Raw genomic sequence first — 15559 nt, forward strand, 5'->3', positions numbered from 1 at the left:
AATGATCAGTCCAAACCCTAGAACCCTAGTATTCCTTACCGTACTTTTCTGCAAGTACATTTTTAATTTTTTTAATTTTTTCATTATTTTTCATTTTTCCAGAATTTTTTTATTATTTTTTTCATTTATTTAATTTAAAAATTGATTTTTTCGATTTTTTATTTTTTTAATTAATTAATTACACACGTGGCATGCCACATATGCGTTGACTCTGTCAAAATTGACCAAAAGGACCAAATATGCAAAGGGGCTAAAACATAGGGGACCAAAATTGTAGTTTCCAAACTTAGGGGGCCAAAATCGCAACTTTTTGAAAGATAGGGGGTCAAAGTTGCACTTTACCCAAAAAAGAAATGTTATACATTTTCTAGTATGAAACTTAGTTTGGCTTCAATGCTTCGTCCTACTACTTGTTGGACACAGTCACACATCATCATCATCTCTACTCCCTCTGGTCACTATTATAAGCAAAAATCAACTTTTTAGGTTTATCAATTAAATGATATATTTGGTCAATAATATAGACTAAATACACCATTTAATGAATGAACCTAAAAAGTTGATTTTTGCTTATGATGGTGACCGGAGGGAGTATATTATAATCAATAAATATCATCATTGCCATATTCTGAAGACCGACACTCTTGAAATTATTATTGACCCCTCATTATCACCACAAAATAGTAGAAGAACGAAAAAGCCATTAAGAACTCGTTATTTTTGTTTATTTATCTAAATTGAATATTCGTAATTGATTTCTTTGACTTTACTTTGTGTTTCATCAAGTCGTTGGCATGAACGCCACACACACACAGATACATACATACATACATACATACATACATACATATATATATATATATATATATATATATATATATATATATTATTTATGTAAAAACACTAAGTGTTTTAGTAAAGTACAAGTAGGTGCTGCTTGTTAACTTGCACGTTAGTGTTTTTAGGTGGGTGCAAATTAACATCATTATATATATATATATATATATATATATATATATATATATATATATATATATATATATGGGTAATGCTAATGCACACACACTCAAAAATTAGAAGGTGTATTTTAGCATGGTACACATTTTACATTTTGACTAAAAACCCACACAATTCTTTTTAAATGCCACTAAACCAAATGGATGTTAAGGTAATTTAACAAACCTTCTCTCTCATGCAATAAATGAATCATCCCTCTTAGTCCAACATTCTTATCTCTAAATAATAACCGCAAATAATCTCTGTCCTGAGTTCAATACCAATATTGTTGCTCACCTTGTTTAACACCTTCTACGTTTGAGAGCTTTCTCACTTTTTTTTTTTTTTTTTTTACGGATGAAGCATCTTCCCTCTCCCCTCTTGTTTAATTAGTCTTTAACTTGAAATCATTCCATTTCAATTTTGCTTCCTATTAGATTAGACGAAGCATTATTGCTCTGATTTGTGGATCCTGAAAATTTTGCATTGCCGATATCGTTCAGGTTAACATAACAATTCCATTAAGTTTTTTATTTTATTTTTACCAAAATTCCATTAAGCTTTAACAACTATGCGAGGGAACATCAAATGTTTATGATTCTTGTTTTTATCTTCAACTGCAATGGAACAATATAAAGAGGCATAGTTGGACAACAATGGTGAACGAACGCGATGCTACTGCTTCCGATTCTTATCAAACAAAGATAATGGTTCATTAATTGCAAAGAGAGAGAAATTAAAGAAAAAATTTAAATTACCTTAACATCCATTTAGTTTAGTGGCATTTAAAAAGATTAGTGTGAGTTTTTAGTCAAAATGTAAAATGTGTACCATGCTAAAATACACCTACTAATTTTTGAGTGTGTGCGCATTAGCATTACCCTATATATATATATATATATATATATATATATATATATATATATATATATATATATATATATATATATATATAGGGTTATGATAGAAGACACCTTTTATGAAGGTGTCTTTTATCAAGTTACTCTATGAGCATTTGCGAAAAGACACCAACTTACTTTTAGGAAGATGTCTTTTATCAAAGTTATAACTAAAAAGTGAAAATCACACCTTAAGGTGTGACTTGATAAAAGACACCACTAAAGGGTGGCTTGTAACATAACTCATATATATATATATCAATTGGAGTCACATTTGTTAACTTAGACCTTCATGTTTTTAAGTTGGTTTAAGTCTTTAAGATAACAAACGTATTTAAATTATATTTATAAAAAAAATATATAAAGGGAGAGAGTGTGAGCTTGTATTTGTTTTATATTAATCTAAAGAGTTTTAGTAATCATACGTGTTAATCGAAGCCATATTTAAGTGATTAACCCACTTGAGTGGAATAGTTGTGTATTATTATAGAATAATAACAAGGTTGGTTTGTGTTGTGTTGTGTGGCTTTGGATTGTTGTGGGAATTCGGTGTGGGTGGAGTGAAGTGGAGCTTTCTCTGCTTTGCTTTGCTTTTCTGCCTGCATATAATATAAAGAAGAAGAAGAAGAAGAAGAAGAATATACTCTCTCTCTCTCTCTCACTCTTGTAATTTCTTTTCTGGGTAGGATGATGGTGTTATTCACTACTTGCATTATTCTTGTTCTTGTTTGGAATTGGAATTTGAATGGTGCCACTGCTGCCACAGATCCAACTGATGGTTAGTTACTTTTACTTTTCTTCTGCTTTGCACTTTATCCTTTCCCATTTTAGGATTATTACCTAATTCCCTTACAATTACTCATGTTTCTTAATTAATTAATTTATTATCTATTATCTATTATTATTATTACTAATATTGGAAAAATGAATGAATGAATGAATGATGCATGCAGTTGTCTCAGTAAAGGCTATATTTCAAAGCGTAAATTCAGCACCTCAACTTGGTTGGCCTGTTAATGCTAATGGTGATACTGATGATCCATGTGCTCAGTCTTGGAAAGGAATTACTTGTTCAGATAACCGTGTTACTCAAATGTATGTTATATATTCATTCATTCATTCATTACTTGCTTTTGCTTTGCTTTCTCATCATTAATAACAATAATAATTAATATTCTTTGTTTGTTACTCATCATCACATCAGTAATTTATCCAATCTTGCTCTTACTGGAACATTGCCTTATGGATTACAGGGCTTCACATCTCTCACCATTCTGTAAGATTTCATTTATTATTATTATCATTAATTCATTCACCAAAATCTATCATCTTTAATTTCTTTCCATTATATTGCAGAGACATGAGTAACAATAATCTTGTTGGTACTATACCATACCAACTTCCTCCAAATCTACACCGCTTGTATGTCTTCTATCTCTCACTCTTCACTTCATTTTAACTTTTCATATTATTTAACAATCTTCATTCTTTCTATGCAGAAATTTTGCTCATAATAACTTGTCAGGGACAGTCCCTTACTCTATCTCTAACCTCACCTCTCTCACAGACCTGTATGTAATTTTCTTCTTGCAAACTTATTCTACTTCTTCCTATCAAACATTTTAATTTCCTCATCATTTTGAGAATGTAGGAATCTCAATCACAATCAGCTCCAGCAAGCACTCAATGTCGACTTTCAAAATTTGTCCACTCTCTCCAAATTGTGAGATTTCTTTCAAAAAATAGTCTAGATGGATGTCAAGTTATTGTTGCTGTAACTATAATATATTGATCATGTTCACTTTTCAGCTTCAATATATGATTTAAACTATTTTTCTATTGTTTTTCGTTGCATGTGAAGACGTTTATATAAACAGCATACATCACTATATCATGTGCCATATGGTTTTTGTAGTTTCATATTTACATGCTCTTTGTTTTCAACTGGAAATATTTTTGGATTTTGATAATAATACATGACTGATTGTGTTGAAATATTTTTCTCGTTGCAGAGACCTCTCTTTCAATTCTTTGACAGGTGACCTCCCTCAGACTATGAGCTCACTAACAGGCATAACCACCATGTAGATATCCAAATTATTGATGTTTTGTGCTAATATTTTACATGTTATTGATTTCATTCTAAATTGGCATGTTTACATTTGTGTAGGTATCTGCAAAACAACCAATTTACAGGCGCTATTGATATTCTTGCTGATCTGCCTCTGAATAGTCTGTGCGTCTCTATTGTATCATTTATTATGCTTTGCAATATTTCCATAAGAAACCACTTGTGTTTATTTTCTCAAATTCTTCTCAGGAATGTAGAAAACAATAATTTCACTGGATGGATACCAGAGCAGTTGAAAAACATAGACCTTCAGTAAGTCTTGCCATAATTTGCACTTTGGTAACTACGGATCTATTTTTCGCCATTAATTTCTATAAGACCTAAAAATGGGATAAATTTATTCACAGGACGGGTGGTAATGCATGGAGCTCAGGACCTGCACCACCACCTCCTCCTGGGACACCTCTAGTACCTAAAAGCAACCAACACCACAAAACTGGTGGTGGAAGAAGTACCACTGGACAAGATGCCAGCAGTGACACTAGCAATGAAGGCAAAAAATCTGGAATAGGAGGTGGTGGCATAGCTGGAATCGTGATCTCCGTCATTGTTGTTGGGGCAATTGTAGCATTCTTTCTGGTGAAGAGAAAATCCAAGAAGTCATCTTCCGATTTAGAAAAACTGGGGAATCAGTCTACCGTTCCTCTTCCTTCAAATGAAGTGCCTGGTATGCATCTTGCATACAATTTAAAGACATTTTTTATTATTTTTCATGATGAGGTCATCCTTATTCCACGTTGCTCGGTAAGAGCATTTTCCATTTTTTGTTCTATTAGATTTTCACTTCATAAGTTAGTTATATTTTTCAGAAACCACCTACTCTATTGATTGTTCTTATACACGATTCTGCTTTTTGATAAATGAGGTCTACAATTCCATCTATCATTTAGGTGGATGATACACCCTTAGCCTGAGCGTATTGTAGGAGGAAAACTTGGCTTGAACTTGAATATGCCTTGGAATGTGGGTTGCTCACTTATATCCACAAGGAAACAGGCTAGGCAGTTGGCACTTGGCAGGCTAGCCTAGGAGTAGGAGTGCTGCTGAGGGAAGAGAATGAATAGGGATCTGTGGCAGAATGTGGGGTATTTATAGGTATTCAGTGGGTGGGTACAAGAGGTTAGGAAATACTTGAGTGCATTTTGGCAGTTCCTGGGTGTTGGGGAGTCCATTATTTTCTTTTCTGGTCCTTTTCTTTCATGTTATGTAATTGTTTTTAGTTTTCCATGTTTTCAGAGGTCTTCCTTTGCATTCAGGAGTTAGTCTCCTAATACATGTATATTTATATTTTTCACATCCTATCAGTGGATAATTTGTTCTATAAGCCAAGACACTATTAATTATTTTAATACTATTTTACTGGAAGAATTCATGCTTCATAATTGACGACACCATGCTGTCTTTTTTAGTTGCTACTTATATATAACCGGTCCGTCCTTTTCTCATTAGTAATCTTGCTTTACCAAATTAATGCCTTCAATACAACTTTCAACAGTTAAGTGCTGTGTTTCAACTTTGTTATCCAAATTAACATATTTTAGTGTCACAATGCAGAAGTTACATCTGTGCAGACTTCTCCCGTATTTGACTTGAAGAAGTTTGACACTTCTGCCTCAATAAATCTCAAACCCCCACCTATCGATCGTCATAAATCATTTGATGACAACGAATTCTCAAAAAAGCCCACTATTGTCAAGAAGACTATAACAGCTCCTCCAGATTTGCAATCATATTCTATAGCCGATCTTCAAATTACTACTGGCAGCTTCAGTGTGGATCATCTCGTTGGTGAGGGGTCTTTTGGGCGTGTGTACCATGCTCAATTTGATGATGGAAAGGTATTTCTTGGCCTTTAGTCATGCAATTCCACTCTGTGCTTGATTCCAATAGCAAAGAATTGTGTCATGGTACTATGCAATTTTCCCTGAAAAGGCATAGTATCAATACACGAGCATGTAAATGTAGATGCATGCATTCTTCATACAAATAAGGCTCTTTTTTTTAGTATCTTACTAGTCTCTTGATCCCCAGGAAAAAAAGAAGCAAAGAATCATGGAAACTCATGCGAACATAGATATAGCTAATATGACCCCAACAGATACAATGAATTCTAATACTGTGGACAAGCCTTGAATCAATGCATGTGCTTAAAAGTTATTAATGGATTTTTGTTTTTTAAAATGTAGGTTCTTGCAGTGAAGAAAATAGATTCATCTATCCTTCCCAATAATTTTTCAGAAGATTTTATAGAAATAGTGTCAAACATCTCCCGTTTACATCATCCAAATGTAACTGAGCTTGTAGGTTATTGCTCGGAGCATGGACAACACCTCTTAGTTTACGAGTTTCATAAAAATGGATCACTGCATGACTACCTTCATTTGTCAGATGAATACAGTAAACCATTGATATGGAATTCCCGTGTCAAGATAGCTTTGGGGACTGCACGTGCTTTAGAGTAAGTTTTGAACTAATGGGATTAGAAGATCCCATCTGTGGGGAATTTTTTCATCATTGCATAATTAATTATTTTAATCTTGTAAATCCAGTTTTCCCATTGATTTATTAACTCATGGCTAACGCTATATACCACGAAGGCACAAGCCACGAATTCAACGATACCACACAAATATTTGACAGTTTTTTTAAAATTAAATAATGAATAAATATTAAATTGGTTTTTGGTGAAAAACATGGGTGGTGGTAATTGAAATTCTTGGTTTTCGTGGTTTCATGGTTCGTGGCAAAAAGTGTTTTCCTTAACTCATTCCCATCTCTCATCCCGCTTTATAGATTTCATTTAGCATCTTACCTAACTTACATATGCTGACTTCTATGGTTTTACTGATTTTAAATCAAGGTCTCCTTTGAAATTTGCTCGTTTTCCAGTTAAAAAATGTATGGATTGTTACTATATCTAAGGTTCAAATTTGAAAATGTAAAAGCAGGAAGATTAGTTTGGACTATAAAATATGAAATTTATCCCCTACCACCTTGAAAAATGTCGCTTAACTAAATAGTTTGGACTAAAAAATATGAAATTTAGCCACTACCACCTTGAAAAATGTCGCTTCATTAAATTAATCAATGTATTTTAATTACAATTGGAGTTTTCAATTGATTTTTTATATCTGGCAACATATGATTTATGTTTTGCTAGAGATCTGAGACTCAGGACCGGACTTTATACACAATTTTTGTTCCAGGTACTTGCATGAAGTTTGTTCTCCATCAGTTGTGCATAAGAATATTAAGTCAGCCAATATACTACTTGATGCAGAGCTTAATCCTCATCTTTCAGAGTGTGGATTGGCAAGCTATATTCCAAATGCAGAGCAGGTGATTTTAGAATTTGTGGAACTTTATGTTGTCAATAATGGTTTTACTCTGTTTGCTGTTTGTGTTTACTTACTTTTAGGCTTTGTTGATCATATCAATTGGTCAATTTCAAATGTTGAGTTGTGAGCTGTCAAAAATGGGCCGGGCTAACGGGCCGGCCCTAAAAAACTAGCCCAAAAACACACTCAGGCTTTTTTGGCCCAAGCCCATTTGGGCCATACAAAAAATTGGGCCGGGCCGGGCTGGCCCAACGGGCTTTGGGCCGGCCCATTATTACCATTTAATTTATTTTTTGTTAAAAAAATGGTATATTTTTGAAAAAAATTATCAACTATTTTAAAATTTATCAATAAAAAAATATTTAAATAAATAAACTTAATAAAAATGAATGAATTTAGCTTAAAGTTTTAAAATTTTAAACTTTATAAACTATTAATTTGATTTAATTGAATGAATAATATAGAGTTTCATTAATATTCAATGTTAATGTAAAAATTACTTACACTTTTATGTTCATCTAATCATTTTTAGGAAAAAAATAGTGGTGAGTGACTAATATATAAAAAAAAGTGAATGAATTTTAAAAGTAAAAAATAAACGGGTCGGGCCGGGCTGGCCCATGGCCCACACAGGCCGGGCCGGGCTCTAGAATATGCGGCCCAATTATAATTGAGCCGGGCCGGGCTGGCCCATTTATGTAGTCGGGCTGGGCCGGGCCAGCCCATTTGACACCTCTAGTTGTGCCTAATTTTCAAAAAACCCCAACTAGGAATTGAATCAGATTCAGTGAAGCCATTGGTTCATAGTTTATTGAATCAAATGTAGTTTAAGTATGGTCAAACCAGTAACAATTTTTTTTGAAGAAGTTAAACTAGTAATAATTAAATGCATATTTTTAATATTATATACTATTTCAATTAATAAACAAACAAACTAATATAGATGGTTTGATGGACATTATTATATGTTTTATAAGATGACAAATTAATAACAATACACTAAATAATAGACCTCTATAAGTCAGCCTTATACATGTTCATTTTTTTGACTCGAAGTTTCATATTAAATAAAAAAAATTGAAATAGAAAAAAGAAACTATAACTATTTTTTAGCACTAGTTTCTTTTAGTGATTTTGATCTGGTTACCATCATCTTTTATGCTTTTAAATCTTTTGGTTTTTTGGATTCTTTAATCTCTACATATAGTGACTTGACTGGTTCAACCTAACAGTCCAACTTTTTTATTTTCGTATTGGTTATAATATTTATTCAGTAAACAAATATTTGGGTTGAGCATCTAATATGTTTTATGAATAGCAACTCACCCTAGTTGCTTTCTCAAGTTATGAGTAGCTTAGACAAGCTTAGAGATATAATATATTTCCAAGATAAAATGTGAAAGCTTAGACAAACTTTTTTTGGAGTCTTGATGTGAAGTCCGGTGATTTTTGTATTATAAATGCAGTCACACTTGCTTCTAGATTGCGTTGGTTAAGCTATTTGCAATGAATAATAAAAGTGCGCTAGTTGGGTTAATTGTTGGGAAAAGTCATTTTATTAGCTATTTTTAAAATCTAACAAGGTAAAATGTGTAGTACCCTAGGATTCTATTAATTTACTGATGAAAAAAAAAATCTGCATTCCAGAAATTCCGTTGGATGTATATTATAATTGTTTTGCACTTTAGTGGGATGTTGATCATGCTCTTTACCCAGTGACATTAAGTTTAGTGAATTGTTGAATTAATAATTTTGTTACGCTCAGATACTAAACCATAATGTTGGATCTGGATATGATGCACCTGAAGTTGCGTTGTCTGGTCAGTATACCTTTAAAAGTGATATCTACAGCTTTGGGGTTGTCATGTTGGAGCTTTTGAGTGGACGCAGACCATTTGATAGGTAACAACTGAAATACCGATCCTGCCCAATTTGAAGTTACAAATAATATAATATTGTGGATGCTGATTGCTAATACATTTTGTAACAGCTCAAGGACAAGACAAGAGCAATCTTTGGTTCGATGGGCAACACCCCAGCTTCATGACATTGATGCATTGGCTAAAATGGTTGATCCTACGCTGAAAGGGTTATATCCTGTTAAATCTCTATCACGTTTTGCTGATGTTATTGCTCTTTGCATACAGGTATTGTGATGAAAAAAGAATATGAGTGTGTGTGTGTGTGTGTGTGTGTGTGTCGATAGAAAATATTTGCTTGTGTTAATGAATTCCAATTTGTATATTTTTTGGGGCAGCCGGAGCCTGAATTTCGACCACAAATGTCAGAGGTGGTTCAAGCACTGGTACGATTAGTGCAGCGAGCTAACATGAGCAGGCGGACATTCACATTTGGAAGTGATCATGGGGGATCCCTACGAGGAAGTGATGAGCCTGCTATACGAGACATCTAATTTTGTGTTGCTACAATTACAATGTCCTCAAAAGCTAATGTTGTACTAACCACATTTTTTTCCCTGTTTTTCTAACCCCTCAAATACGTCTTTCTAAGTTAGATTGGTTGCACATTTCTCTAACCAAGTTAAGACAGACAATGGGTGTTGCATGATATTTGAGTTACTATTTTCTTTTTGTGATATAGAGTAAATTATTTAAGGAACTGGTTGCAAAGTTGAAACTCAGTTTAGGTTGATGTTAGTTTTTTCACCAATCTACTGTAACGAAAAGAAGGAACAAGATTGATGCTCTGATGGGTCATGATGAGACTTGCATGATGATGATGATGCTCTTTAAGATCGTGTTATCCACTATCCAACCATCATATTTATAGGCAGGTTTAAAAATCAATCCACTACTAAAATTATTACCCCCATTTCATTTTTTGACACATTGTCTTTCTAACAATTTATTTCAAAAAACAAACATCACACGTTTTTATTTATTATATTTAAAAAATCGATTCACTATCAAAATTACAATATTACCCCTTGATACATGGTTTTTCTAACAATTTTTCTCAAAAATCTTTACACGTTTTTATTTATTATAAAAACGAAAATAGCGGCATGCAATGCAAACAAGCGTCCTAAGAACATTATTTAAGAAATACACAGTGGAATATTTATCATGGAAATACAAGTTAAAGTTGTCTTAAAGTAATAATTGCATCACTTTTTCTTAAAGTAATAATTACATCACTTTCTATGTAAATGTTACTCTTTAATTGCTTAAGCAATGTCTCAAGGGAACTTATTAGCATTTTTTTCTAAAAAAAAAGACAAATTGTCACTTTATTATTTTTACATTATTTTTTGCAATTCACTAAAAAGTGTTCTTCAAAAATACAGTTCATACACGAGACAAATGTTTGTCAAAATATCATGCAAACATTCTTGTAATGATAAAGGAAACAACAATAGTTTGTGAAATTTGTTGTGGTTTGAAAACCTTTCTGAACTTGAGTCTGAGGTGGAGGGCATCCCCCATGGTTGCTCTTGGTTTGGCTCGCCATTGTTTCTCCAATTCTAATGAACTCTTGGAACCAACATAATATTATATTGCTGAAGTGGATTAGTAATCCATTGTTGTTTCCCACTACAACTAACAACGTGTCGTCAAACCCATCTGAGATATGAAGAGCCTTGCACATCTTTTTCGTATAATAAACACTATTTCATCTCCTAATTCCTGTGTTTCTATCATTATCCCTCGAAAATATGAAACTTCATCTCTGTACGGGTAGTAGTTAATTAACATGAAATGCATAATTGTCTAAATTCTTAGAAATATTATCTTAAAAATCAGCTTGTAATATGAAAAAATTGAAAACACTCGCCCACCCGGTGTCTTTCTCTTTATTATCCGGCCACTACATGCTACAAAACTACTAACACAATAGAAAATAATATCATTAATTTATAGTTTAATGTAACAACATCAACTGAAGTAGATGATCCTATAAACTAATATAGATACATTCTCTCTTTAGCTAAAGCTATTTTGGTCTCCATGTCTACCTAGACAATTGGTGGCTGGTCAGCTAACGATTTGGATGCGTGCATTGCAATGATCACACTCTTGAAGAAACACATTTATGGTGATCTATATAACACGCAGCAAACAGTTTTGTACTATGTTTGAAAACTGGACTAAGCTTTACACATTTTACTGATTCTCTTCACTCACTTCAACAAGCCTTCCGCGAACCCACTTTTTAGTTGCAATAGGGGAACTAGATTGTGTTTCATCTTCAAGGGACTGCGAATGATCTGTTTCGTCTTCGCTGCTCTCATCCTGTTCTGTTTCCCTTTGCTGATTTGATGGGCAGTCTTGGTTTATCTGGCTATTCAAACTGAAAGGTAAAGAAGCACATCCATTGGTTAGGTGAAGTTCTGGAACGCCATTAACTGGTCTCTCCAGGGAAAGTTCACCAAAATCTTCAGAGAACTTGTAGAAGCTTGGTGACAATGTTGTGCGTCCATTTACTTGGGCCATTTCTGAATGGTTTTGAACTTCAAATGCTGATTCGTTTTCCTGATTGACCTCGCTCAAACTAACCGAAGGGACACTACAGTCATCTATCTTTTGTGTATCAATGGATTCAAGTGATTGAATAGCTTCAGCTATAAGCTTTCTGGTTTCTATTAGAGAAGACTGAGCAATGGGACTCTTTGCCGCAGCAACCTCCAGTGCCTTGGCCGCTTTCTCAGCTTCAGCAATCAATAGTCTGAGCATATAACATTATTTCATGAAAATATATACAGGATAATAGTTACAGTTGGAATCAAATGAAGCTAAACCTGTACTTTTATGATTTAATCTCGAAAGCAAAACAGAAGTAACCAATGTTCATCGCATCCACCATGATCATAAAAAACCAAAGAGGTTCTTATCATTTTCTTAGGATTTTATATGCTTCGAAAGAAGTTAAATCAGAAATACTAAATTTCAATTTTCGGTATAAGTACAAAAATATCCAAAAGAAATCAATTAAAATAAGTATTAAAATGGGTCTACCTTGCTTGTTGTATGGCTTGAGTTTGTCTGGTATCCGCGGAAGCTCTTTGTGCTCTGATGTTCTTTATCATCTCTAGCTTGGAATTCACCAAAGGATCCTTATAGGCAGGGGATTTTCTTTTTCTCAGCTGGATCGGCTTAACAATTTTGGAGGCACTCTTAATAACAATGCTAGTATCAGAATCTCTTTTTGAAATGGATTTCTTCTTGGAGAGTTGTGCACTATAACTGGGCCTTGTTCTAGGTTTCCTTTCAGTAGAATGATGATACTTGGCAATTGCAGAGCAGACTCTTTCACGGTAATCCTGATTTAACAGAAAAATATGTTGGTCCTGAAGAGAGAAAAGTACCAAAAAGGGAGAAACAACCCTAAATAAAATCCTACAGAAAAGAAACTTGCAAGTCTATTTTAATTCTCAACACAAGTACTTTGACAACTTTTCCAGGTACAACACTTTGGCAAAACTTATCTAGACCATTTGGTGTAACGTGTAACTTGCAAGATTGAAAATCAAAGTCCACAGACAAGGATGGAAACACATGCATATCAACATCCATTTTCTATATAGGGCAACGGCGACTATTCTGATATTCATTAGGTAACATCTCCATCTAAAACATGTAATTTATAGTTCAGACCTTTGACTATTCTGACCGCACTTCATCCTCCCCCTGCAACCTTTGTATAGACTATAAAAGAGAGGAGTGCTAGGAACTCTCATATAAAAGAATTTACACCTCGGGCCTTTGACCCAACTTTTTAATTATACTAGGCATTTATTGGAAGGCAGGTTATTAAAGAAATTATATTAGGCACTAATTGGAGAGCAGTTTATGAAAGAATATCAACATAGAAAGGTTTTACAGCCAAAACAAAAGTTAATATAATATTTCTAATAGTAAAAAGACACCTCTATTCTAATTGATCTAAGTAGCTTACAAAAATCTGTTGCGTGAGATTTGGCACAACAAAACATCAGGGCCTGTTTTTAATTTGCAAATACGTTTTCTATTTCAATTTCCTGTTTCCGTTAGCAATTACAAGAATCTGTATAGGTAGTAACAACATGAAGAATTTTTTTGTTGTTGTTTTCACCATTCTTTTACAAAACTGGAAAACAGGAATAATAAGACAACATCAATAGTTATGTCATTATTGGTGCGAGAAGAAATAAAAACAGAAAACAATTTTGAAACTAAATGCGTCCTTTAGAAGCAAGAGAATCCAGTTACCTGAAACTGCATGTGTTTCTAGTTAATAATGGGAGGGACAATGTTGAGTATTCAAAACATCAAAGTTATTTTTTAAAAAATGTTAACTTCTTTAAAGTCAATGACAGACAACTAATTTATGAGACTTTAATAGCATGCTAAATGAGCAAAAGATCTAGCAAACACTCAAGATGTTAACATATACACTTACGGGATCAGCCCATTTTGCAGCAATAGCTTCTGCAATTTTCCTTCTCTGTTCAGGGGACTTGGGTGCTCTGTTGCTAACTGGTGCCCTCGCCATTTGTTTCCTTTCTTCAACACTGAGCAACCACTCCTGCTTAAGCTGTTCATCCAAGGTTTCATAGGAATTCCATTGCAGCTCTTCCTGACCAACAAAGCCTTGCCTAGATGCTTCTGCAATTAAATTCTGCCACTCAAAGCAGCAACTCTCCTGCACCATCTTCCTCCCACGCCTCATTTCCCATAGCTTTCTCACTCCAGCACTAATCTTCATTTTTGTTTCTGTACTGTGCAATCCATAAAGAAGGAGATTGTATGGGGTAAAAGGGAATAATAAAGAAAGAAGCAACATTAAAAAGTAACAAAAATGGTGATGGAAAGGCTTAGAGTTACGTTTGAGCATGTCCAAGATTAGTCAACTTCATTTTGACCTGCATTCATTGCGAAAGGATTTGTTAGGAAGAAAAAGAAAAGAATTGGAAAATTGATAGAAAAGAATGAAAAGAAAAGAACAATTTTATTGAATATCATGATGATACCCCCTCAAACTCAAACTACTTGGTACTTATTGTCTAACAGACCCTTTTCTTTCTTTGAATCTTAACTACTTAAATCAATTAATGAGTAAAAATTGAAAAACACGATTAACCATTGTTGCATGTCCTCATTGTTTTAAGATTTAAGAATAGATAGTTAATAAAATGACAAAAAAATATGCTTACATGACATCACCTTAGGATTCTGCATAGCGAGGCGTGTTCTTTCCCTGATCTTCTGCAAAGTTTCTGGTGAAATAGGAAAAAGTATTATTAGATAAAGAGAGAGAGAGAGAGAGAGAGAGAGGAGATGAATTGATTAATTAGTAAGTTAGTTAGTAAGTAAGTTACCGGGACTGTGCTTTCTTCCTTTGTTCCATGGAGTGTTTCCTTTATTAGCTTTAGAAATTCTCAATCTTCTCAACTTCTCGCTCTCATCAAGTGGTCGTTCATCATCATCATCATAATTATGATGAAGCATAATCGGATGAGGATTTAGATGCTCCTCCAAGTGATTGTTGTTGAATTTAGGTGGTTGTTGAACCATCGTAGCAGCAGTAGCGGCAACGGCTTTAATGAGGAATGGAAACCTCCTCCACCTCCTAGTAGTAGTAGTAAAAGCATCGTCAATTCTTCTTCTTGTAATTGAGTGTGGATATGGTGGTAATGGAACCCTCAGTAAATGTGCATTTGTTATCTCTGTTGTTAATATATAATATGATATGATTATGAGCGAGTGCAGAGTTGAATTAAACAAAATTGAAAGACAAAAAGAGAGAGAGAGATAAAAGTACGAACCAATCAAAGGCATGGGGGCTCACTCAGCAAGTGAGCGAGCGAACGAGCGAGAGTAAGAGGAAATTATTATTATTATTATTATTATTAGAAGAACAAAGAAGAGAGCATGTTTGTTTGTTGACGCAGATGAATGAATGAAGGATTTTGATAATGGTGGGTGGGATTCGATGGAAACCAAACCAGAGAAGAGGATAACGTTGCTTCCTTCCTTCCTTCCTTCCTTCGTTACAAACAAACAACTATCTCATCTTTCTTTCTTTCTTTCTTTTTCTATTCACTCGGCCCATATCCTCTCCCCTATTACCACCTCCACTTTTTACTACTTCATCTCTATGTCTACACACCTTTTATCCTTTCATTTAAATAACATTAGCTATTTTGGATTCTATATTCAAAAGTGTTTAAATAAGATCATACAATTCTCTTCTAA

At 33.8% G+C, this 15559-nt stretch overlaps 2 protein-coding genes across 3 annotated transcripts; one reads left to right on the forward strand and one right to left on the reverse strand.

The window, feature by feature from the left end:
* Positions 1 to 2367: 2367 nt before the first annotated feature.
* LOC146911762 (protein STRUBBELIG-RECEPTOR FAMILY 6-like) lies at positions 2368 to 10081 on the forward strand. 2 transcript variants are annotated; one of them, XM_085726849.1, is made up of 16 exons: positions 2368 to 2673; positions 2849 to 2990; positions 3100 to 3171; positions 3252 to 3317; positions 3395 to 3466; positions 3547 to 3618; positions 3908 to 3979; positions 4066 to 4131; positions 4216 to 4278; positions 4374 to 4693; positions 5581 to 5864; positions 6213 to 6484; positions 7233 to 7365; positions 9130 to 9266; positions 9355 to 9511; positions 9622 to 10081. In XM_085726849.1, the coding sequence occupies exons 1-16, from the start codon at positions 2583 to 2585 to the stop codon at positions 9775 to 9777; spliced, it is 2175 nt and encodes a 724-aa protein (XP_085582975.1). In that variant the 5' UTR covers positions 2368 to 2582; the 3' UTR covers positions 9778 to 10081. The 2 variants fall into 2 exon arrangements, with proteins under 2 accessions (XP_085582975.1, XP_085582974.1); XM_085726848.1 differs by having other exon boundaries at positions 4066 to 4278.
* A 1127-nt stretch (positions 10082 to 11208) lies between these two features.
* On the reverse strand, positions 11209 to 15370 carry LOC146911763 (muscle M-line assembly protein). Its single transcript, XM_085726850.1, has 7 exons — positions 15130 to 15370; positions 14683 to 15030; positions 14528 to 14580; positions 14189 to 14226; positions 13764 to 14082; positions 12341 to 12645; positions 11209 to 12050 (listed from the first exon to the last, which is right to left on the reverse strand). Exons 1-7 carry the CDS (start codon positions 15140 to 15142, stop codon positions 11489 to 11491), a joined length of 1638 nt encoding a protein of 545 aa, XP_085582976.1. The 5' UTR covers positions 15143 to 15370; the 3' UTR covers positions 11209 to 11488.
* Positions 15371 to 15559: the final 189 nt, after the last annotated feature.

Source organism: Medicago sativa, chromosome 7 (assembly GCF_051527215.1).
Source record: "Medicago sativa cultivar Bolivia chromosome 7, Bolivia_mono, whole genome shotgun sequence".
Lineage (NCBI taxonomy): Eukaryota > Viridiplantae > Streptophyta > Magnoliopsida > Fabales > Fabaceae > Medicago > Medicago sativa.